The 26,123-nt window shown below is 36.3% G+C and overlaps 2 protein-coding genes across 6 annotated transcripts in view; one reads left to right on the plus strand and one right to left on the minus strand.

Moving 5' to 3' along the window:
- Positions 1-3,353: 3,353 nt before the first annotated feature.
- Positions 3,354-4,595, plus strand: LOC132796777 (uncharacterized). The gene is made up of 2 exons (XM_060808055.1): positions 3,354-3,509; positions 3,621-4,595. Exons 1-2 carry the CDS (start codon positions 3,446-3,448, stop codon positions 3,995-3,997), a joined length of 441 nt encoding a protein of 146 aa, XP_060664038.1. The 5' UTR covers positions 3,354-3,445; the 3' UTR covers positions 3,998-4,595.
- Positions 4,596-11,842: 7,247 nt separating this feature from the next.
- The window catches only part of LOC132797115 (AF4/FMR2 family member lilli), a 70,280-nt gene continuing 55,999 nt past the window's right edge, over positions 11,843-26,123 (minus strand). For 2 of the 5 annotated variants that reach the window (XM_060808633.1, XM_060808631.1), the window contains exons 2-7: positions 21,566-22,341; positions 20,259-21,239; positions 15,233-17,985; positions 14,992-15,151; positions 13,079-13,247; positions 11,843-13,014 (exon numbers count right to left, since the gene is read on the minus strand). In XM_060808633.1, coding sequence (XP_060664616.1) covers positions 12,807-13,014; positions 13,079-13,247; positions 14,992-15,151; positions 15,233-17,985; positions 20,259-21,239; positions 21,566-22,007 — 4,713 coding nt within the window. In that variant the 5' untranslated portion in view covers positions 22,008-22,341 and the 3' untranslated portion in view covers positions 11,843-12,806. Of the gene's footprint in view, positions 13,015-13,078; positions 13,248-14,991; positions 15,152-15,232; positions 17,986-20,258; positions 21,240-21,565; positions 22,683-26,123 lie in introns of those variants that run through there. The other 3 variants (XM_060808630.1, XM_060808635.1, XM_060808632.1) reach the window with 2 other exon arrangements.

The raw sequence follows: 26,123 nt of genomic DNA on the forward strand, positions 1-26,123 counted from the left end.
GCTACTGCATTTTAATGCATTCTTGTGGAAGTAGGCAAATTCGAATCGGAAAATAAAGTCTTCCATAAAGGAAATTCAAGTTACAAAATTTATAAAATATTGTTTCGTTTATTTAGTTTAAGTAAAATATGGCAAATATACCATGTGCGTTTTCTTAAACGATTCTTTAAAAAATACTTTTGAATATAGAAACAACGCCTACTGTAATCGGGTCTTATTTATTTATGCTAACAATCTATATATACATATATATATATTTATTTTTGTATACAAAATGTTGTATAGTTTTAAAATATGGTTTTCCTGAAAATGATAATAATACTATCTCAATATACCAAATAAAGACTTTGGTATATTTTGTATATTTTATGAATTAGGCTATAAATAAAGTGAAGACTTAAAATTTGGAATGTTTTCAATTTATTATATACTTAAGTTTATTGCAAAGCGTCGAACAGAACAAGTTCCTAAAATCAATCTTAGCTCTAAATATAGTGGTAATCCAAAGCTTTATGAATAAGCTTCACTTATTTTTAAAATTGTTTTAGTTCATGTTTTTTTCACTGTAAAAACTGTCGCACATATTTTTATTATTTTATTACTTTCAATCAGAATCAATCAAATATATAATTTCTATTAATTACAAAATTCATTCTTACATTTGTAAACAAAATTAATCTTAAATATTCTACAAAGAGTTCATAAGAACATTCAAATAGACACTCAAAAATACTGAAATATTTCCAATAATCTCCATTGAAAGTAAAACTAAATTTATGTGTTCAATATTAAATGAAAAAGTCGATCAGCATAAATTTTAATAGATGCATTTCTCATCCTTATTGACAAAACAGAATATTTGTTGTAGTATAATATTAACTTTGAAAACTAAATGCAAAAATGTTGTTTAATATTAAGTAAAATCAATATCGTTGGAAAAACACTTCAACACATATTGTAACTTACGTTCGTAGGCAGGTAAATAAAAGTCGACCTATTTATTACGCATCTACGAAAACAGCTCAAATGCTGTCATACAATAAACAAATGCATACACATATGTAAATATGGTCGCGACTGTGGCGAAGAAAGCAAACAACATTTTCGTGACCCGTCGACAATTGTTGCATGTGAGTAAAGCCGCAAATATTTGGCTTTTGCTTCGCTTACAACAACGCGAGTGCATTGTCTGAGTCTCAGACTCAATTTCGATTTCGATTTGTTGAGTGTTGAGTGTGTTGAGCCCAGTCATAAACGAAAAGTGTTAAAAAGTGTTACCCAAAATAAAAGTAAAAGTAATGCTTAATATCAGCTGCCAAAATTAACTGATCTTTTATATATGAATTTCAAGTAGAGGATCAGAAGCCAAACTTGAGAAGTCTCTACAGACGCCTGTTCGAACGCTTCGTCATGCATATCATTAATGAGCCAACAAATTAACGTGTTCTATACCGGAAAAAAACGCTTGTGCTTCTTCACGTAAATTCGTGCAAATTACAAAAAAACACCAACAACAACAACAACAGCAACAGTAGCGTCTTACACAAATTTGCGTGTTCTGTATTGCAATAATGCGAATCAACCTCAACAACAACGAAAAAGTGCTTAAAACAATTTGTAAAAAATCTGACAATTAATCGTCAAGCCGCCGTTTAAATACTCTACAACTTGAATTATTTGCTAAAGTATAATATTTATTTAGATGTTAGTAGCGCACATTTGACTTGAGTAATTCAGAATTTATTCCTTAAATTTTCAATGCTGTTAAATATTTTTAAGCACTTTCATTTACTTCTAAGTTTAGCATCTAGCTCCTCACTTTTGTACTTAGTAATTCATGATTTTTTCGATCAGCTGATAAATGTTTTAACATACTTTAGTTTAATTTTTAATGCAGCACTTAAATGAGTACATTTCAGTTTAGTAATTCATAATTTAAATACTTTATGGTGCTTTACTCTACTTTACTTCCTTATTTACTTCATTTTTATCAGTGATCAGCAAACAAAAACTTTATAAACTTTAATTGCTGTTTATTGATAAATTGAAGTATTAAACCTAAAGAAGTTTCAATGCTGTTAAATATTTTTAAACACTTTCATTATACCCGCTACCCATAGGGTAGAAGGGTATTATAACTTTGTGCCGGCAGGAAATGTATGTAACAGGTAGAAGGAGGCATCTCCGACCCTATAAAGTATATATATTCTTGATCAGCGTCAACAGCCGAGACGATATAGCCATGTCCGTCTGTCCGTCTGTCCGTCTGTGTGTCTGTCCGTCTGTCCGTCCGTCCGTATGAAACACTGGATCTCAGAGACTATAAGAGATAGAGCTATAATTTTTTTTCGACAGCATTTGTTATGTTTGCACGCAGATCAAGTTTGTTTCAAATTTTTGCCACGCCCACTTCCGCCCCCGAAAATCAAAAAAAATCGAATAACAAGTGTAATTTTAAAGCTAGAGTTACGAATTTTGGTATATACAATAATTACTATAGTAGTTATGATTCCTGAAAAATTTGTTGCGATCAGAAGAAAATTGTGGAAGTTATTAAAGAAATACTTTTGTATGGGCAAAAACGCCTACTTACTATGGGTCTGAGTTGCTTTGGCCGACAATCTGGTACATTGTGCCGTCTATGGTATATTTTGAATGGTGTACTATATCGATATACCAAATATACCATTTGGTATATTTTTAGTATTTTTTAGTATTTTCGGTATATTTTGAAAATGATACCGCAATATTTTGCCTTTATTAAAAATGGGTAGCGGGTATCTCACAGTCGAGCACACTCGACTGTAACTTTCTTACTTGTTTACTTCTAAGTTTAGCACCTAGGTCCCTACATTTGTAGTTAGTAATTCATGATTTTTTCTCTTAGGTATTAAATATTTTAATATACTTTAGTTCACATTTGAAATTAGTGATTCATATTTTAAATACTTTATAATGCCCTAATCTACTTTACTTCCTTATTTACTTCATTTTATAAGAGAACAGCAAACAAATTTATAAAGAAGTAAAATAATGTCAAATATTTGACTGCTTTATAAACTTTAGTTGCTGTTTATTGATAAAATGAAGTATAAGCATAATTAATTGATTCTATTTTTTTTTATATTTTCCCTAACTTTTTATTGAAATTTGTTGGCAAACTCCACGAGATTTATCAAATACCCAAAGTAAGGGCGCCATCAGGAGGTAAACAATTAAAAGCAACAAAAGTGATGATGACTCGCTGACAACAACAAACTCAACAGATCGAGCAAGAGAGAGAAAGAGAGAGAGAGAGAGAGAGTGCGAAGAAGCGAGAGAGCACCAAGTCGAGATTTGGGAGGGAAGGGGAGAACTCAGGGCTGACTGTGGTGGGAACCAGTTTAAAACCGTTGACGTGATGCCGCCAGCGAATTAGTTGCAGCTAGTCGGCCAAACCTTAAACATGTCTCAAAGCGATCGTCGGAATTGTGTTGTTGTGATTTGCCTTTTGGCCACACTCTCCCTGGGTGAGTGAGCTCCTTGGATTACCAGTGAACAAACAAAAAAAAAAAAAACCGAAATAGCAACAAAAAGAAAACAAACGAAATTCAAACAAAATGCACATTATGTATCCGCAGTGTATGCCCAGGGCACTTGGGGCGGCGGCAACGCAGCCGGCGCTGGCGCCTGGTCCAATTCACAGCCCGGCGGCGCAGCTGGAATGCATCCACCCGGCAGCCTCGGTGGCCAGGATCCACAGATAAGCTACGGCTATGCGGGCGTCGATTCCCGAGGTGGCGCCTACGGCGGAGCTGCCGGCAATGGGGGATACTATGTGAGCGGCACCGACGAGCATGGACGTCCCTTCTCCTACAACGGCGGCGTCGGAGCTGGCGGACAACCTCTGCCCGGACAGCCAGGATATCGCAACTATGGATACTATAACGGAGCTGGAGCTTTGGCCGCATCTCTGAGCATGGCTTTGGCCATGGCTTTGCTTGCCTCCAGATCGTAGAAGCATCAACAATCATTATATATTTTTTTTTATAGTGTTTCTAAGTTTAATTTATACAAATGAGATACCAAAATTTATTGTGAGTTCTGCAGCAATAAAAACTGAGTTTGTATTAGGCGCTAAGCAAATCGTAAGTTGATTTTATTTGAGCTGCTGCATCATCATTTTTGTTTTTTTTTAATACGCAATAGAAGCGTTGGGCTTTTAGAATTTAATTTGTAATGAAGCCAGGCGTGTAATTACAAAGTAATTAATGAAACTGCGAAACTCACTTGGAAGCAAACCTCACGACTATTTTTTTTTTATTTTGAATACATTAAATTGCAAATCTTTGGGAAGCATATTGCGTTTCTACATTTCCATTAATTCCGAAATGAGTGGCCATTAATTAACGTCAATTTACGAGCACTGCAATAACAATGTGAAACAATTAATGAATAAGAGAATATTTCTACCAGATCATTTGATAAACTCACTAAAATCAAGCTTGAACTTGAACTCTCTACAAAATATAAATTCAGTATTCGCAAACATATAAAAAGTTAACTCGATCACAAGAAAAATCATAGAAAAAACAATATTTTATTTAAAATATGAAAAAGAAATTTATTTAAATTAAGCTAACGACATTAATATTTTTAATATATATGAATAAATGTGTTACAAAAATGGAAGTTAAAACAATAACAAAAATATTTGAATATATAAAACAACTTCTAAAATTTACGTACCATTAAACCGAAATTAAAGCAATAAAAATAATATTTTAAATACATAATAAAGCTGCTAAAATATTTGTAAAAAAAAATGTACATTAAAATAAAATTAAAACCATTACAAAAATATTTCTAATGTATAACACAGCAAAAAAATTGAAAATTTAATAAAGCTCAATTACATTCATCTGAAAATCAATAACAAATTTAAATATAAATAAATGTGTTACATTAAATTGAAGTTAAAATAATGATAAAATATTTGTTATATATAATACAGCATATATTCAATAAAAACAATAAAATAAATAGTATTTTTATAATATAATAAGCATTTAAAATAATTTTTCTTTCTTTCTTTTTAAATTTGCCACATTACAAATAACAAATAACATTTTAAATATACATACAATAGAGCTCTTAAAATATATAAATAAAAGTGTTCAATTACAATGAAAACAATAATATTTTTAATGAATAATAAAGATTGTAAACCTCCTAAAATATTTTTATAAAACGCTCATTAATCGTATTGAATTAACATCTTCAAGTAAATGTATTTATGACAACACTAATCTTTAAATAGAGAAAATATATATGCATAATTATTAAAAACACCAAATTCTTCAGAAATTTGTATTTCATGTCTTTCTGGCTTCCGTTTCAATGCTCGCATTTAAACGCTTTCTTGCCACTTTCCATTGCCATAACCGTTTTGTTTCGTTTTAGAACCTGTTTCATTTCCAGTTAGCACAATACTCAAATTTCTTCATAAACAAGTTAAAAGCCGCTACAAGTACTGTTTAACAGTTTCGTCTCTAAGCTTTTCTCTTTAGTACACTGACTTCAAATCGCTTTAAAACTTCCCATTTAACCTTGAATATTTAGTGAATTTCAGCTGCATAGCTTCAACATTTTGCTGACTTATAAATAGTTTGTAACGCAGTAATTTCCCACGCAGTTGCACAACATAATCGACTGTCAACCACATGAGCGAGTTCGTCATGAGCAACGCCCATTTACAATTGTTATTAGCCCAAAACATGGAAAACACATAAAAAACAAACATTCTAATGTGGCCCAAAGCGTAACTTGTAAACTGTAGCAAACACCTGTAGATTGAGCACGAGCTATATCATCTGACTCACTGGCTGCAGGTTATGAGCTCATCGTAACGAAAATGAAAACAAACGCCCAAAAAATTACTGATACGTTGATTCTCCGTCAGATATACGAGAGTATTTATTTATTCAGATACTAATTGGTGGGCACATCTACTACTCACCTCAATGCGAATACGTAAATGAATCCAAATACGTATGCGAATACGAATACGAATACGACACTGAGTGCTCTAAGTGATTCTGCATACAGTGGGGCAAAACGTTCAAACAACATATAAATAAATCATAGGTGCTAACTTATTGCCTGATCTAATTGGGTTTTCCCAAACTTTTGCTGTGTTTGCTAAAATAGATTAATTATAGATTAATACAACTTAAATTTCAAATTTAAAGTCTAGAACTTTAATATTAATATTCAATACTTTATCATTTTTATTTTTTTATACCCGCTACCCATAGGGTAGAAGGGTATTATAACTTTGTGCCGGCAGGAAATGTATGTAATAGGTAGAACGAGGCATCTCCGACCCTATAAAGTATATATATTCTTGATCAGCGTCAACAGCCGAGACGATATAGCCATGTCCGTCTGTCCGTCTGTGTGTCTGTCCGTCTGTCCGTATGAACACCTAGATCTCAGAGACTATAAGAGATAGAGCTATAAATTTTTTTCGACAGCATTTGTTATGCTTGCACGCAGATCAAGTTTGTTTCAAATTTTTGCCACGCCCACTTCCGCCCCCGCAAATCAAAAAAAAAACGAATAACAATCGTAATTTAAAAGCTAGAGTTGCGAATTTTGGTATATACAATAATAGCTCTATGAATTGTGATTCCTGAAAATTTGCTTACGATCAGATAAAAATTAAAGTTATCAAAGAAATACTTACTAAGTGTCTTAGTTGCTTTGACTGACAATCTGGTATATTGTGCCGTCTATGGTATATTTTGAATACGGTACTACACCGATATAACACATATACCATTTAGTATATTTTTAGTATTTTGCAGTATATTTTGAGAATGATACCGAAAAATATATTGCTCTTTACAAAATGGGTATCTCACAGTCGAGCACACTCGACTGTAGCTTTCTTACTTATTTTTTATTCGTTAGCTTCCCTTCAATAAAATTAAAGTACCCCCGCAATTTATAATTTACAATTTACATTCTATAATTTAAATGTTTAATTACACCTCATTAGTTTTCATTATTTTACTATTAAAGTTTAACTAAATGCACTTTTTTGTCGACTGTTAAAGTGTACTAACAACAACTCGCATAATATATTAAGCTTGATTGGCAGATCGTTTCTATAATAACTAATAAGAATCGAGCTTACTTATCTAGTTCATTTCGCTTGCACTCTATTTGCATTGCTATAGCGAGTATCATAAATAAAGACTCAAAAGTGCGAGGCTAGTTAGACAATAAAATAAACAAAGGTTCTAGAAAACATTGAAATACATTTTTATTATCATTCATTTCAAATTTATGAAATTTTATTTTAATGTTTAATGTTAGCAGCTTGAAATGTAATTTTATTCAAATTTGTAATAACATCTCTAAATACCAGAAATGATTTTTTTTATTGATTTAGATTTATAAAGTAGATAAACCAGTACTGCAATAAAGTACCATAACAACACATTTTAGGGGAAATAAATAATTTTATTTTACCCCACTATTTGGAGACCACTGTACGTACTTGCATAGAACTTGACAAAGCCTGTCGGGGGTAATTGGCCTGCTGTTGTTTGTTGTGAGAACATGAAAATGAATTGTTGACTTTCTTTAAATATGAATAAGTAATTTGCCTAAGCATGAGAACATGCCACCAAGTAGCAACAACAACAACAACAGCAAACAACAAATGCTGATGCGATTAACTTAATTGCGGTCGCAGCTAATTTCAGTTAAGAGACTCGCAAAAGATTTTGTGGTTTCGCTATGCGTCAGTCGACCCGAGCTCATCAATGTCAAGTTATGCCACGCCCCGCTCCGCCCCCACTACACCATAGATACATACGTGCAACAAGTTCAGATCTACGTGTACTGGATGTTTATCAAGCCTTCAAGCTAGACCGCCGCGGAACTTTGTTGTGGGCGTGCGTGACTGACGATGTGTTAATTCACTTGCAGCTGAAACTCCAAGCTCCAACTGCGACTGCGATTGCGGTTGTGGCCAAATACAAATAGATTCCCTAGGTCGTGTGAACTTGACTTGGCTGCCAACTGCACTCAAGGTTGTGTGTTTCATGTCTATCACATCGAAACAGATTACGAGCTCTACTCGAAATTGCTGCTAATCAATTTGCCAACGCTATTGAGATAAACACTTCAAACTGATTTAATTCGAAATTCATTGCATAAATAATTGAAATTACTATTAGATCATGTTTTGTATCATGCTCAAATTTGCATTGCACACGCTGTAAAATTTTATAAATTCAACAAAGTTCATTTAGCTATTAAATTTGCAATTAATTATTCATTATTGTTGGCATTAACTTGGGTTCCTTTCTTTCTCTCTTACCCACAATCATCTCACCTTTTTGTTGTAACTTGTTTAACGAAATGTGGAATACAGCGAACAGATGATGAACGATATTATACTATACAACTTGATGTTTAGAGTCCTGTTTGAATGAGTGAGTGTAGAGGCAAGCAAGTTTATAAAAAAACTATTATAAAGAGCCTTTTATTTCCACAGGTTTGAAATCTATGGATTGGCGACAAAAAAAAAAGATATGAAGTTAGCAAATTCAAAACATGTCAAATTTTAGCTTCAGAGCAAAGGGAAACGATAAAGGCTAAATTCTGATTGTATCGAATAGTAACAAGACGATTTGAATCTTATTTTCGCCAGTTGATAACCCTTTTAAAAGTAAATTGATTAAACTTAAGCTTGGGCAAAAACTTCTGCCACAAATCCAGTAACTTATTTACTAATTTAGTGGCGCCATCTATCGTTCATTCAGTATCACAAAATATTCATTTTTTGTGGCATACTTCAAGGCTGGCATAATTTACATCTTCGGTCTTTCTGCTTTCTGCTCACTTCTGTTCACCTGGTATTTCAACTACTTCACGTGTCAGTTTCTAAGCAAAAATATTTCCGATGGTTCTACAAGTTGCTTAGTAGCGCCATCTATGGACAAGTTGCGTTCTCTAGTATTGTGTACTTGGGCAAAAAAATACAATTATTTGTCTAATAAACAATATTTTGATTTTTATTGACCATTTTGCGTGTTATGATTTTTGTTAATTGCTAAATGTGTTACTTTTCGCTTTTCAGCATATGTAAAAAACATTTCATTGCTGAAGACATTACCGAAAAAAAAAACATTGTTGTGTGTGATTTGAACAGAATATCGCTTTTGAACTCATTGTGTTAAATTGGGTAATTTGGGGTGAGTTTCAAGATACCCCGTCGTAAATGGGCAGCATAAAAATTCAACTTGATTACATACATAATATAATAATTATACAATAATATAGAATTTGCAGCAGTATATATACTTTCTATATACTAGAATATGCATTTAACTACTATTCTATTCTTTCTCTTGTTTTTTTTTGTTTCATGTTGGGGGAAATTGGAAACAAATTACACAGAAAAGTGTTGAACATTTATTCTTCGTTAATGTTAATGACAATGGAAAAGGGGAGAGTAAAGGAGAGGGGCGGGGCGGGGTGCGGGCTGTTTGTGGGGAAACAAACATTTGATTTTAGTTTCATTTTGGCTACATGCTAGTACAATTAATTAATTGATAACATTCGTTTCAAAAACCATAAAATTTTGTTCATTTACTCATTTGTTGTTGTTACGTTACATTTTGTAGATTGGTATTTTCTTTGTTTTTTTTATTTATTTTTCATATTACTTTTGTTCAGGCATCCTTTGTGTGTGTGTGTGTGTGTGAGTGTGTGTTGTAGTGTATATTCTTTGTATGTTGAATGTATCCAGCTTGTGGCGTTCGTTATTCATTTGCAGATCAAACGAAACATTATCAAAAAAAATACATCTGAATATTATACAAATATATGTATGTGTTTTTTTACTCTTTTACTGTTTACTGTTGCTGTTGTTGTTGTTGTTCCATCGTCTATAGAAATATATATGTGTATGTGTATATAGTGTTGTATATGTATGCATATGTATTGTAGACTTGTCCAGCATGCTACTCTGGCCCAATATATGTTGCAAGTGTTTCTCTGTGTGTGTGTGTGTGTGTATGTATAGTATATACATATATACCTATGTATATGTATATGGGGTATACGATGTCGTACAAATATAATTCGTGATTTATTATTTTACTTGTATTTTATATCTTTTCTTATTTTTGTTTCTTAGTTTTTGTTTTTGGCTAGTTTCTTGCTCTCTGTATACCACCTCTCAATGTTGTAATTGAATTGTTTTTATCCTGCATCTGTGTTTGCGCATACATTCCCGTTTATCCCCCAAATCCCCCCCACCGACAAACCTATCGCATTACCCATTACCATTCCCTATATATGGTCCGAGTTGTAAACTGTCTTTTTATTTCGTTTTTTTTTTTTTTTTGATTTTGATATATAAGTTTTGTTTGTATTTTTGGTATACATGTTTCATATGTTTCTGCTATGCTCCCTATATACTTACTTATGTATACTTTATATGTACGTATGTATGTATGTATGTATGTATGTATGTGTGTATTTGTCTGTGTGAGTGTGTGTGTGTGTGAACGTGTTTAATTTGCTTCTTCTTCGGTTGTTCCTCTTTCACACATACACACACACTCGATTATTCGAGTATTCGCTTCACTACGCTCTCTAACGCTCTACATATAGCACTTGACACGCCTACTTTAGCCCCCTACATGCTTATATGTAATATGTACGTGTATATGTTTGCTTGTCTTTTTTTTATTTTTTATTATGCTTCCTACTAAGTTTCTTGGCACACCTTCAACTAGCTCAAATCGTATACAATCGAAATAAAATAAGCAGCCCAAAAGTATGCAACACAATTTTACATAAAAAAAATTCCAGTTATGAGAAGACTTCGTTGATATTCCTGAACAGTATTAATTTAGCAATTTAACACGATCTATGAAATATTATTAAAACAAAAAAAAGGATTTATATTTCTGAACTGCAATCATTAATCAACCTACAATTCAATTTACTGGAAGTTTCAAAATTTATAACATTTCTTGTGATATTTGTGTTCGGCTCAAAGTTAAAAAAATAAAAGAGAAAAATCTTTTTTGTTTTCTCTTTACCAAAAAAAATAAATCATTTAAAAAAAAAGAGTCTGTAAGAGTGTTCGATTAAAATGGATTTTTATTATGGGCTTTTCTTTTAATATCATAAAAAAAGAATTTAGTAAAAAATAATAATGATCATATTAATAATAATAATAATAATAATATATATAATATATAGATAATACACTGTATATATGTATGTGTTGGTTGTGTTCTGTGTGTGTGTGTGTGTGTGTGTGTTTTTGTTTTGTGTTTTTAAATTAAGTGCATAAATTAATTTGTATTTGGTATAAAACAAATGATTCTCAATTGCTTACTAACTAAAAACGCTAAGCATTACAATTAAATAATATAGTTAAAGTACTTCTTGTTAATGTATGTGACTTGTAGTTGTTGTTGTTTTGTTTTCTTTTGTTTATCTCTCGATTGTTTATTAAGGATTTTTGTTATGCAACTTAAAGATAGTGCTTCAATTATGTTAAGAATATATATGTATATATATTTATATTTATATATGTATTTATACATAATTATATATATAAAAACTGTTTAGTATATGTACTTAATTTGGTCTAAATCATATGTGTGTATAAAAAAAAAACTATGAATAATTTGTTGCAGAAATCAAATTTCTCAAAGTATTTTGCTCAACATAAACTAAAAATAAAAAAAAAAAAAACAGGAAAAAAATTAAATATATTTTGCAAACATGCTTAAGGTTTTTCTTCTTTTCTCTTCTTTCTCTATCTCTCTTCTGTCTCTTTCTCTATTCCGTTCTATTATTTCTTTCTTTTTTCACTTGCGTGGTTTTTCTTTTACTTTTATTTATTTATTTTTTTTTTTGCTTACAAAAACTAACAACAAAAAAACCAACAGCGCGTAGAATTGTGTTAAGTTTTTTCTTTTTCTCTTCTATTTTTCCTCCTCCTCTTTCTTTTTCCCTCTCTTTCTGTGGATTTTAACAACGATTTGTTGATTCTCCAATTTTAGCAGAGCGTATGCGCAAAGTTGATTTGCCTGAGCATTAATTTTGTGGAGTAGTATTCAGTTGAAATTGAAATTCAAATTGAAGTTGAAATGAAATCGAATTGAAACTAAGAATAACAAACAAAAAAAAAGGTAGAATAAAATAATTGAGAGATGAAACTTAAGATTGTTGACTAAACTCAATAATAAATACATTTAACTTAATAACAAATTATGCGTGTGTGTGTGTGTGTGTGTGTTGGGGTGTATTTTGTTTTGTTTTTTTTTTTTGGGTGTGCGTTGGGCGCATAATAAATAATAAATTATGTAAATTACAATTAGTACATATACAATGTAAATCCGTTTCTTGCATTTCCTTAACTATCATTTCGCATTTTCTTTTGCCCTCTTCCCATTTTGGTCGTGTGTGTGTGTGTGTGTGTGAGTGTGTGTTTGTGTGTGTAGGTGTTGCTTTTGTCTTTGTTGGTTTAGCATCGATTGATCTAATCCTCTGTCGCCTCTTAAAAGCTAATGAAGCATACGTATCCTAAGTTTTCCATTTTGTTTTTCTGCTTCCACTTTTCTTGCCTCGTCATCGTCTTCGTCATGATCGTCATCATCATCTCTTGTTATCTCAATCTCCAGTTGCATTTCCGTTCCCATTCCCATTCCTATACCCAATCCAATTTCTTTGTGCTGTTGCTGCGGTTGTTGTTGTTGTTGCAATTGTTGTTTGGCTCGGCGCTAGCTGCACACGAGCGCATTCTTTTGGGGCAACTTGAGCAGGCGACGCGTCCGGAACTCGTAGGCACGACGACAGAACATCACCAGCTCCGGATTGGTGTGATCGGGCACGGTGCGCACCGTGTAACAATTTGCCGTATTGCTGCGACGCGGCACAATACTCACATCCTCCACATCCTCTTCGGCCGCTCGCAGACGTCGACGATATCTAGATTGAAAGTACATTTTAGATTTGATATGCATTCCATTTTTAAATTGCCATCTTCACTCACCTGCAGTACTCGCTAAAGGTCAGCACGTAGCACTTATCCTCGATGCAGGCCACCGAATTGTGATCCCGATGCCGTGAGGCGTACACCTCATCGGGGCAATCGTTACGCTGTCGTCCCTGATCCGTGTGCTCTGGTCGATAGTACCACAGCAGCGACATCATCATCTCGCCTGCAAAATGGAGATGGCATGATTAGAAAACAATTACAACAACTTAATAACAATTTAAGCAATGATTTAAGCTAACGGCTTAGTAACAATTGAAATACTTAAAACTATTAACATACAAACTATACAACTATACAAAAACAAGTAAAAAAGTCGACTGTGAGATAACCGCTACCCATTTTGATTAAAAGCAAAATATTACGGTATTATTTTTAAAATATACCGAAAATACTACAAAAATACTAAAAACTATACCGAGCAGTATATTTGGTATATCGATATGGTACCACATTCAAAATATACCATAGACGGCACAATATATCAGATTGTCAGCCAAAGCAACCCCCAGTAAGAAGCCGTTTTTACCCATACAAAAGTATTTATTTAATACCTTCCACAATTTTTATCTGGAATCACAACTAATATAGTTGTTATTGTATATACAAAAATTCGCAGCTCTAGCTTTAAAATAACACTTGCTATTCTATTTTGTTGATTTGCGGGGGCGAAAAGGGGCGTGGCAAAAATTTAAAACAAACTTGATCTGCGTGCAAACATAACAAATGCTGTCGAAAAAAAATTATAGCTTTATCTCTTATAGTCTCTGAGATCCAGTGTTTCACACGGACAGACGGACATGGCTATATCGTCTCGGCTGTTGACGCTGATCAAGAATATATATACTTTATAGGATCGGAGATGCCTCCTTCTACCTGTTACATACATTTCCTGCCGGCACAAAGTTATAATACCCTTCTACCCTATGGGTAGCGGGTATAAAAAGTGGAATATATTCATTAAGTTACTTTTCAATTTATGCCTTAAAAATAAGTTTTTCAATAAATCGAATAATACTAATCTGAGCTGAAAGCCCTTCATCGTTTCCTTTCTGTACCTTTAATTACAACTATAAGAATGCAGCACATATGTATGTATGTAAAATAAAGAATTTGAACTTGCAAGACAAATCAACAAACATACAACAAAGATTAGGCACCCTACAGAATAGCGAATACAAGAAATTTATTTAGTTTTAAGTTTCATAAAACTTGGGCTAATAAATATACGAATTTTAAATATTCATTACAACAATTGCAACATAATAAAGTGTTTCAGCTGACTACAATAATGACAATACTGGAAAATCTGCGTAAACAAAATATGTTGAACCCGAAATATTTGTATTTGTTCTAAGAAACTATTATTTACATGTTAATTATTATACAAAATAATATAATAACTAAAAGAAGGGAGTGCTAGCAACTAAGGCCATCGACTCGACAGTTGTTCTAAGAAACTATCACTGACCAATACAATATAAATATAAGATTTTGAATTAGAATTTAGAGAGTCTAGTTTGCATAGGTTCTGGCAGAACAGCAAAAAGAATTGACTTATTATCTGGGAGCTTAGCACTAAATTTAAAATCCCTGAAATAGTAATTCGTGTTGCAATTTATCGCACGATGTTGTTCAATTTTTGATTTCTTCTTTTCAACATACTTTAGTTAACTATGCTTGGCAAATTATTAAATATTAGCATGTGTTTTCATATTATTTATAATACAACCTCAAAAATGTCTTAAAGTGCCGAAATTTAAGTCGTTCCCGGAAGGGTTAATAAGCAGATAAGCGGACAGACAGACAATAGTAATTGTTGCTGCTGTAGAGCAGCTTTTAACTTTAGCTTTTAAAATAGATTTGCTGATGATGTGATGTGTGGCACAGTACAGTACACGGCAGCTTACCATCCTCGGGATTCTGCCAGAGATGCGCCACCTTGGCGACATAGGGCAGCTCGTTGTCCTCGTTCGCCTTGAGCAGCACACAATCGCGGGTCCTGATGATGTCGCCCTCCACATGTCGCATCGCTGGATAACAAGTGCGCAACACCAAAGGATCATCGCTCTAAAATAGAGAGACAGAGAGAGAGAGTAAAGCAATTAGTATGCAAAATTCAAATTCAAATTGACATTGGGATGAACTTACATTGAGAAAGACGGCGCCTTGGAACGCTTTGCCCTCCCACATCCAGCCGTTGTTCCACTTGGGCACCACATTCGCCCGCGTCGCCGGCGGCTGCGTCTCGTCTAGCTCGTTGCTGACGCCTCCGGGTCGCTGTCGCTGCTTCTTGCGATTGCCAAATTTGCAACGCGAACGCGCGCGTTTTGTGTGCGTTGTTGCATGCGCTTGACGTGCTGTTGTTGCTGTTGCTGTTGCAGCTGTTGATGTGGGCGTTGGCGTGGTTGTGGGCATGGTCGCATTTGTTAACATGGACTCGAGCGGCGTTTGAGGCACCAGGAACTTGTGTTGCTCATCGGAATGTTGCTGAGGCGGCGTGTTTGCTGCTGTGGTTGCTGTTGTTGCTGCTGTTGCAGTTCTCGTTGTTGTTGTTGCATCAGCTACTGGCACTGTGGGCGTGGCACTGCCTTTTTGCGACTGCAAATCGGCCGTTTGATACTCATTGTTGTTGGTCTCAGCAGCAGTTATTGTTGCTGTCGCTGCTGTGCTGATAGCAACTGTTGTTGCTGCTGCTGTTGCTGCTGCAGACTTGCGGCCCTTGGCTGTTGTAGGTTTGCTCTTCGCCTTGACCTTTGCTGGCTGCTTACGCGCCTTCTTGGCCGGCGGCGCTTCCGCGCCAGCTGAGGTAGTAGACTGTTGCTGTTGTTGCTGCTGAGTGGTTGCTGCTGCTGTTGCTGTTGCCTGCAGCGTTGCTAACGTCACGCTTGCCAGCGGCTTTTTCGTCTCCGACTTGGAACGTTTCTCGGCCAGCGGCAACGTTGCTGTCGTCGTCACCGCCAACAATGGCGATGGTGTTGCTGGCGCATAAAGTTGCTTGTTGGCTGCGCCGCTGCTGCCGCTGACATTGCCACTGCTGCTGCTGCTGGTGCTGTTCAACTCGGGATCACTGAAGTAGCCACGCGTCAGCTGCGTGTCCAGACTGCCCAGCAGATGCAGCGATGCAATCGCCTGCTTACGTGGTCGCACACGCTTCGGCGACGCACTCGGCGAACAGCCGCTGGGCAGCCCCAATGTCGAGGTTGATTGCTCGCAGATGTCGCTGGTGCCAATGGCCACCGTTGCCATCGTTGTTGCCGTCGTCTGTTGTGCCGCATGTGTTGCCTGCTGCTGCTGCTGCTGTTGTTGCTGCTGTTGCTGCAAGTGTTGCTCGCGTCGCTGAGCGCGTAGTCGCTGCTGTTGTCGCTGTGTTAGCACCAATTGGCGACGCTTCACATACTTGGCTTGCGTGCGTCCGTAGCGACGCACAAATTTGCGACCTGGACACAAATAATTCTTTGGCTCCGCCTGCTTGATGAGACTCTTGTAGCTGTGCGTTTTGCTTTTGGTTGCTCCCGTTGCTGTCGCTGTTGCTGCTGTTGTCGACGTTGATGACAGCAAATTGAGACGCTGCTTAACAATGCCATTGTTGTTGGTGTTGTTGCCGTTGCTGTTGTCGTCGGTCGCATTGCTGTTGCTGCTGGCAACTGTTGCTTCCAGCTCCGCTTCGGGTTCGGTTTTGATTGTTGGCTTCAGATCGTGCAGCTTGCTGATATGTGTGTTGCATGTTGCTGTTGTCTCAGCTACTGCTGCTGCTGCCGCTATGGCTGCTGTTGCTGCCGCTGCTGTGGCTGTTGCTGCTGCTCCTGCTGCTGCTGTTGCATCTTCGTGCTCGATTTTGATTTTGGTCTCTGGTTTTGTTTCCGTTTCCGCTTTGATTTCCGCTTTAAGTACAAAAGGCAATTGTGGCTCTGCTTCTGCTTGTTTCGTCAGTTGCAATTGCAGCTGCAACAGTTGCTGCTGTTGCTGTTGTTGCTGCTGCTGCTGCTGGGCTGCATAGACCATCTCTCTGGCCATGCTTTTGCCAATACGCGCTTTACGTGGCATCACGCTTGCCACCATCGGCGGCGGCGGCGTGCTGCCCGTTAAATCATACGATTCAATATCTTTGGCAACGCGTTGCTCTCGCTCCGCTTCCAGATCCAGAGGTTCTGTGTCCTGCTCCTCCAGCAACTTGTCATCGCTGGCGCAATAGCTTTCGGGCGGCGTTGGCGGCGGCATCACGTGTGCCTCGTATTGCATTTTGGTCGTGTGATTGTTGCTGTTGCCATTGCCATTGCCGTTGCCGTTGCCGTTGTCGACGTCGCTCGACGTTTTCAGCTCGGTTTTCACCAGCATTTGGCACTGTGTGCCAATGTTGTTCGTTGCTGTTGGTGTTGTTGTTGTGCCAGCTGTTGCCGTTGTTGTTGTTGTTTTTGTTGTTGTCGCCAGTGTGGCGAACGTTGTTGTCGTGTTGCTTGCAACACGCACATTCATGTTGCTGTTGTTCACCTTTGTGTTGTTGTTATCAGTGTCGTTGTTGTTGTTGTTGTTGTTTATGATATTATTGTTGTTGTTGGTGCCATTTTTAACTGGGCCCCTACTGGTAGTCAGCGTTGTTGATGTCGTCGACGATGTTGCTGCTGCTGTTGTTGCTGTTGCTGCTGTAATGTGGCTGGTGGCTGTCAATGTGTTGCTGCTCTCGCTGCTCGTATTGCTGCCAAACACAGGCATGTTGCTGCTGTTGCTGCTGCTGCTGTTGCTCGTAGTACTCAGCATCAAACTGTTGCTCGTCTTGTGTGAGAAACTGTTGCTGTTGTTGCTGTTGCTGCTGTTGCTGCTGCTGTTGCTACCAATATGAGGCCCAGTATGGACGTTTTTTGGACACGACTGTTGCATTGGACATGGGCACTGTGGCGGATATTCTGGAAAACAAACCAAAAATGTGAAAGAATATTTAATAACTTGTTGCAATTCGATGATTGAAATGTGTACGAGTATTTTCAGTCACGCGATTAGATTATACTCTATACGTCTAGATCCGATCCGATATTCGGAAAGTTATCTTAACAAACAAACCAAAAACCAACTGGCGTGATACTTTCTAATCACTTAAAGCCGCGCGTATCTTAATCAAATTCTCAAATAATACTTTTGCTGTCTTACTTTATTATATATAATATTTTTATTCCTTTTAAGTCAAAAAGGAAAATAAGCACTTTAAAGCTATAAATTTGGAATTACCAAATCTGCATATTTGTGAACAATCAACGTTTAAGTGAAATATTTTTAATATGTTCGAAATTACTCGTCAATCGATGTCTCTATTCAACTGAAGTGCTCACTTATTCAAATGCTTATCGCTGGCAAATAATAAAGTTTATGAAACTTGCTATCAACAACTCAGTGCATAGAATAAACACACACACACAAACAAATAAATAAAGCACAAATGTGGCGCTAAGATAAGTTCATTGTAGTATTACCAGTCAATATTTGCAATATCAAAAAAAATGGTTTGTTAATATTTGGAAATTTACTTCAGTTGCAACAAAATTACAAATTACAATGCCTAATTGCTTCAAATAAAAGCTATAGTGGAGTTTCAATAAAAGCGAAACAGCGTGGTATTTTTTTAAATATACCAAAAAATTTACTAGCATATAAAAATGACTATATTTGGTATATGGATATACTAATACATTCAAAATATACAATGTCAAATTAATATTCCTTAAAAATAATTCAATATACAAAAGGCTATATTTGGTATATCAATAAACTACTATATTTTAAATATACCGCAGCAAATCTACCTAAAGAATACTAAAATATACTAAAGATTTATTTGGTATATCTATATATTATATACCATATACTACTACATTCAAAATATAGCATGCCAAATTAATCTTTCTAAAAATACTAAATTATACCAAAGGCATAATTTGGTATATTGATAAACTACCACATTCAAAATATACCACAGCATATCAATGTACCTAAAAAATATTAAATTATACGAATGTCATTATTTTGTACTACATTAAAAATATACCATCCCAAATTAATCGTTCTAAAAATACTAAATTATATATTCAAAATATACCACAGCATATCAATGTACCTAAAAATGTCATTATTTGGTATATCGATATACTGTACTGTCAATTAATATTCCTGCAAAATACTAAAATGTACCAATAGCTATACATATTTGGTATTTGGATACACTACGACAATTTAAAATATACTGTAACAAATTAATATACCTAAAATATACCAAAGTCTATATTTAGTATATCAATATACTACCTATCAATCTCAAAATATACCATAGGATACAAAATACACCAGATTGTCAACTTTACAACTTAAAACATTTACTGGCTAGTGTGTGCATGAGACATGGATCCGACTGGGGGAGTAAGAACCATACTTTTGCTTACCCATATAAAGGTAAATTAATATTCCCACAAAATTCTAAAATGTACCAATAGCTATATTTGGTATATCGATGTACTACTCAATTTACTACTACATTCATAATATACCATACCATATCAATGTACCCGAATATATTAAATTATACGAATGTCATTATTTGGTATATCGATATATAATACATACTGCACTGTAAAATACTAAAATGTACAAATAGCTACATTTGGTATATCGATATACTACATTACATACCATACCAAATTAATCCACCTAAATAATACCTAAAATATACCAAAGTCTATATTTAGTATATCAATATACTACCAATCTCAAAATATACCATAGGATAAAAAATAAACCAGATTGTCAAATTGTCAACTTAAAACATTAACTGACTAGTGTGAGTGTGAGACATGGATCCGACTGGGGGAGTAAGAACCATACTTTTGCTTACCCATATAAGGGTAAATTAATATTCCTACAAAATACTAAAATGTACCAATAGCTGTATTTGGTATATCGATATACTAATACATTCATAATATACCATAACAAATTAATCCACCTAAATAATACCTAAAATATACCAAGGTCTATATTTAGTATATCAATATCCTACCAATCTCAAAATATATTGTAACATAGGATAAAAAATATACCAGATTGTCAACTTATCAACTTAAAACATTTACTGGCTAGTGTGTGCATGAGACATGGATCCGACTGGGGGAGTAAGAACCATACTTTTGCTTACCCATATAAGGACCCTGCAGTCCTCGCGTGTAGCACTGACCGGCGGCACTGCCGCCCCCCGGACTGTAGCCGGCGTAGTAGCTGGGCGGTCCGGGATAATGCTCCAGATGCTGGGGCTGTGGCTGATGCGCTGGCACCAATTGTGTGCCCGCTGGCGCTGATGTTGCCCCAGCTGCGGCTGCTGCTGCTGCTGCGGCGGCAGCGGCTGCCGCGGCGGCTGCAACCGAAACGGGTTGCTGCTGCTGCGATTGCTGTTGCGTTGGCACACCGCTGCCTGGTTGCTGCTGCGATGATGGCGGCTGTTGTTGCTGCTGCTGTGGCGGCGGCTGTTGATCGTAGAGATCGGGTGGCGGCGGATGGCCGGGCGGTGGCGCAGCGTGCTGATAGTAGGGATAGCGACGATAGGCGCCCGGCGGTGGCGGCGGCGGCGGATGGGCAGCCGGATGGCCTTGTGGCGGCGGCGGTCCGCTCTGATACACCTTGCTGGAGAAATAGGGCTGATAGGCGGGCGGCGAATAGCACATGACCTCGCCCGGATACGGTGTATAATAGTTGGGCGGATACGCTGTCGAATAGTGCATCTGTGCTGCGTGCATCGAGCGTGGATACGGCACGCCCGGATGTGCGGCTGCCGCAGCTGCTGCAGCTGCAGCCACAGCGCTGGCACCGGAATAAGCTTGTTGCTGCTGCTGCTGCTGCTGTTGCTGATGTTGCTGTTGTGCTGCCGCTGCTGCTGCTGCTGCCGCTGTGGCTGGATCAACTTCAGCACTGGCTGCTGCTGCGACGTCTGTGGCAGCGTCTTCAGCTAGCTTCTTAATTGGCTGCTGCTGTTGCTGTTGTTGTTGCGCTGCTGCTGCGGCTGCTGCGGCCGCTGCTGCTGCTGCTGCTGCCGCGGCTGCTGCGGCGGCTGAACCTGCTGGCGGTGGCGGCGGTGGCGCAATAACATGCGGCGAGATCAGCGGACCCGCCGGCTGATAATAGCCTGCAATTAGACAAATCACAAAAAGGATAAATGATTAATATTGTGCTTGCAACTTCTTCAGTAAATTTCAGGTTTTTTTTCATTTTTGTGGTTGCTTGTGCCAAGTGAAATGCGGCAACGAAGCATAAAGTGAAAGTTGGTTGGTTGGTTGGTTGGCCAAAAAATAAAATACAAAAAAATGTATGTAAGACACCGAAAAAAAAACCAGTTGAGCGAGCCGCAGCAAGCAGCTGGTCGTGCAACAATCTCAGCCTATCAAACCCTGCGCGAGGCAACCCCCCAAAAAAAGCTCTCCCCTCTGCCCTCGCCACCCGCTCGTGGTTTACCTCGTCCAAGCATGTGGGCCGCATACAGAATGTCGCGAAAATGATGCGCCGCATGTTGTTGCAAGAATGTAAACGACTCGGCAATGTTTGCCGCCAGCGCCTCAGCAGCAGCTGCCTCATCCATGTTCGCCGGCAATGTGGGCATTGCAGCCAGCGGCGATAACGACGATGACGATGAGGAGGATGATGATGATGATGATGAGGACGATGATGATAATAATGATGAGGCGGATAATGTTGAACGTTCCGTTTCGCAGGTGCCGCTGCTGCTGGTGCTGCCAACACTTGAGCAACGCTGCTGCAGATATTGTTGCTGCTGCTGCTGCTGCTGGTGTTGCTGCTGTGTAATTGTTGGCGGCGAGTGGCGCAGCGTTTTCAGCAATTCACCCGACAGCAGCGTCGGCAGCGACGTCGTCTTTTTTGTGGTTTCTTTTAGGCGCATCGCGTGTATGTGTTTTTTTTTTTGTTTCTTTTCTTTTGTTTTTTTGGTTCTCTTACTTTAATGTTGTATTAAAAATATAGTTTTTTTTATATGTATATACATATATAATGTTATTGCTTATGTTATGTGTATATATTCCTTGTATATAAGTGTGTATATTTGTTGTATATATGTTTGTTTGTTTTTTTTTTTTTTTTTTTTTTTTAGATTATGTCAACAGGGAAGTTTCATTGTTAAGGCAACTCTTTTTTAGTATATTATTATGTTTTTTACACTCTTTCATTTTCAATTTGATTATAGCATGTTTCTCATTTCATTTCATTTCTTCCATTTGCTGCAAAGTAAACAATTTTCTTCGATAAGTTGAGATGTCACACACACACTAACACACACTTGCACACACACACACAGACGACGAGAGCCGCTCGTAAAAGTTGCAACATGCTTGTAAAATATTTTCATTTTCGTTTCGAGTTTTTTTTTTTGTTTTTTTTGTTGGTTGTTTGTTGTTTGTTTGTTGTCGTAACGCGTTTCACGCGCGTTTCGCGCGCGGTTTTCAATGTGGTTTTGTAGCGTTTTTAAAGCCCGTTTCTCTCGCGAATTTTTGCTGTTGACCTTTTGTTAAAGTGTTTGTTGTTGTGTATGTGTGTGCTATGTTGTATATACAAAACCCTCCCGTCGCACCTTCCCCACTCCCGTCAACGTCTTTGTCAACATTGGCAAAATGAATTTTCCGCAACTGGTAAACGAGTGTAAAAGTCACCTGGTTGTCAAATATTTGATCAGCTCACAAAAAGGAAAGAATGCTCTCGATGCTGTTGCTGCCGCTGCACAAAAGACATGGAGCACAAACAGCAAGGGAACAAAAGGGGGCGACAGAGTGTCGGTCAAAGGTTTGGCAAATACATGGAAAGCATATCGGAAAACCACTTGCCGACAGGTGGCGCTACAGTGATGGAGGGGGAGAGCAACTGTAATGCAAGTCCCCTCCTGCATAAACACATCTACGTACATACATACATACGTACACGAGTGCATAGATGTGTGCGTGTGTGTATGTATGTATTTGTGCCATTGACTGGCTTCGCACTCGTCCAACAGCAACAAACAGCTGTCGACTTTTCAGCTCAACCAACTCACTGTTCTCTCTCACTCTCTTTCTCTTTCGTTCGCTCACTTGCTGTTGCTCTCTGCATGGAAAAATCGAGAAGTCAAAAAACGCACAAGCAGAGAGTGGGGGCAGAACTCCTCCACAAAACAAAAACAACAAAAAGAAACAACAACGTGTCTGTGTTGAAGCGTGTGAACATTGACGCCAAACGCACATCGAACAGTGGATCATTTACGTCATTAAACACAACAATATTTTTGTATTTTAGAATTCGAATTTTATTTTAATTAGCATGCTTTTTTTTTAGTTAGACAAATTCAGCAAATTTATATCAATTTTAAAACTGATCAATTTAAAATATGCCTCCAAGTATCTTTCTTTTGCTGTTCGATTTTTCAAATTTTTTAAAACCAAAACAGAAAAAAATATACATATGTGTGCGCTTATGTATAAAATGTCAAGCTTTTTTAAATTGAAGCAAGTAAGCTAAATATGTAAATGTAGTAACAAAAAAAAGAACCTTGTTTATCAGCATAACAAAAAATTCAACAACATTTTATTGGCGTCCCCTTTTTAACAACATTATTTATCAGCAATAGTTTTCAATCAACTATGTTATTTTGTTGTATTTCGTTCTACATTTACAAGTGCTAAATTTTAACGCGCATATAAAAAAATGTATTTATAATTTATATTCAGCGTAGTTTCTCAAGAGTGCTTTTCAAAATTTCACTTATTCAGCAAAGTTTATGTCAATTTTGAAAGTACACTTATTTATAATGTTTATCAGCAATAGTTTGCAATCAACTAGTTTCTTTTTTTATTGTTGATTTCGTTCGCATTTTATAAACTGTCGAGTTCAGCATTAAATATTCCAATAATAGCACATTTCCTTTATAATTTGTCAACATTTAAAACAAAGTTAAACCAACTTGTGAGTGACCAATATAAATAAAAAAAAAAGTTGGCACTGTTTTATTTCATTTATAATTGATAAATGCGATAATTTGTTGGGTATGCAGATTTCATAATTGTTTGCAAAGTGCGTAATAATTATTCCAAGTACTATTATCAAACATTTGCGAATAAATTACTTGGATATCTTAACTGTTGTAGATAAGCTTGGTGTGTTCTATGTTCTGCCAATGACTGCATTTCAATAGAATGTCGAGACACTGTGCAATGGCATGCCTAGCAGCACGTAGACAAGCGCAGACGAAAGAAGCCAGCAACAACAACAACAAGCAGAATAGGAAGAAGAAGAAGTGAGTGCAATGATGACAGCAACAAAAACGTACGCTCACAATTCCTTACTCTCTCGCTTTCTCTCTGAATCTCCGCTCTCCACTCTCTTTGCTCTGACGTCACTGAACCGATGACATTCGAAATGACAATGATGCTGGCTGGCTGGCTCTGCTGTTGATGCTAATGATGACGTTCTGTCATCAGCGTGTGTTTTATAGACAGAAAAGCTTTTGACGTTTCGAAGCGCATTTACTTAGTTCGCCAAGCTCAGTCAAAGGGCAGAGAATGGGAAAGTGTGTGAGAGAGAGAGAGAGAGAGTAGAATAACTGTAACAGACAAGGAGAGAACATTTTGGTGGTGGTGGTGATGGTGGATAGGGTGAGCTTGTCCTCTGTGGTGGGTTGCTGTTGGGCTGTTGGGTTGTTGGGTTGTTGCTGAGTGTTGCTGTCAGGTGTTATTATTTAATGTCGGCGCCTGTCAAATGCAACAAAATTGTATAAGACGCATATAGACAAACAATTTGTCAGAGCTTGCACTTGACCTACAATGCGAACAGACTTCTAAGTATGTTTGTGTGTGTGTGTCTCTGTGTGTGTGCGTAGGAAAGAGAAATAGCCAGCAGAGCAGAAGTGAAAGAGTACTACGTGTGGTATACTTGATGTTGTGCGTTGACAACTAGTCGTATGTATAATCGTTGAAGTTTTATCCCTTCTTTTTGTATTTAATCAAATTGAGTGGCAACATTATGGCAAATGATTTCAGCGCACGATTTTAATTTAATTGAAGTCTATTTTATTCACCATACGCTATTTTGCATATAATCGATTCTTGGCTATTAAAAGGTTTGCCAATGCAAATGCCAGTGTTGCGCAACGTTTCATAATAAATGTGATTGGATGAGCCAACATAAAGTGAAGAATTCAAATTTAAATCAAATTTAATTTAAATATATTCTTCTCTTTTAATCTTTTCTTTCTTACTGAGCTCTAAATTATTAACTCTTAACAACATTTAACATTATATTAAGAAAGTTATCAAATAGTTTTCAAAGATTATTATTATTAAAATAATTTCTAGCCAACATCACTTTTTTAAAATCTAGTGAATACTATGAAACTTTGTTCAAAGTTGTATTATTAAACATATGTTGTTTAATTTCTAAATCCTTGAACTATATTTTTTGTCGATTTCAGAAGTGAATTTTATCAATTTTTAAATCACTTTAAATTTAACTTTCATGGTAAATCATTGAGCTAAGTTTTCTAGACACTTTCGTTTTTCTAATATCACTTAAAATTCAACTTTTTAAATCATTGTTTCAAATAAAATTTGTATAGCATTAAAATGTACTTAATTTTCATATAATTTCATAGCAGTAAATGATTTCATTTTCCAAAAATTTAAGCATTACAAATGTAGTCAACTATATAAATCAAAGTTTAATATAAAATGAATTTTTCATTTTTATCGTTCTCAATAGTAAAAGATTTCTTTTTCCAAAAATTTAAGTTTAAAATCGATTTGATATTTATAGTTGACTATATAACATTTTATTTGAACGATATTTCTATTAAGGCACAATGCGTGCCTATCAATAATATAACTAAAAACGTTTTCCACAATGCATTTAACAAAAATAATTTAATAATGAATAAAAATAATAATAATCTCCTTAGCCATATTCTCGGTTACTCCAATAATTCACCCAGATCGAGCTACATAATTAAATTGCAGTTGAGTGTTAATAATTGCTGCGAAAA

Source organism: Drosophila nasuta, chromosome X (assembly GCF_023558535.2).
Source record: "Drosophila nasuta strain 15112-1781.00 chromosome X, ASM2355853v1, whole genome shotgun sequence".
Taxonomy (NCBI): Eukaryota; Metazoa; Arthropoda; class Insecta; order Diptera; family Drosophilidae; genus Drosophila; species Drosophila nasuta.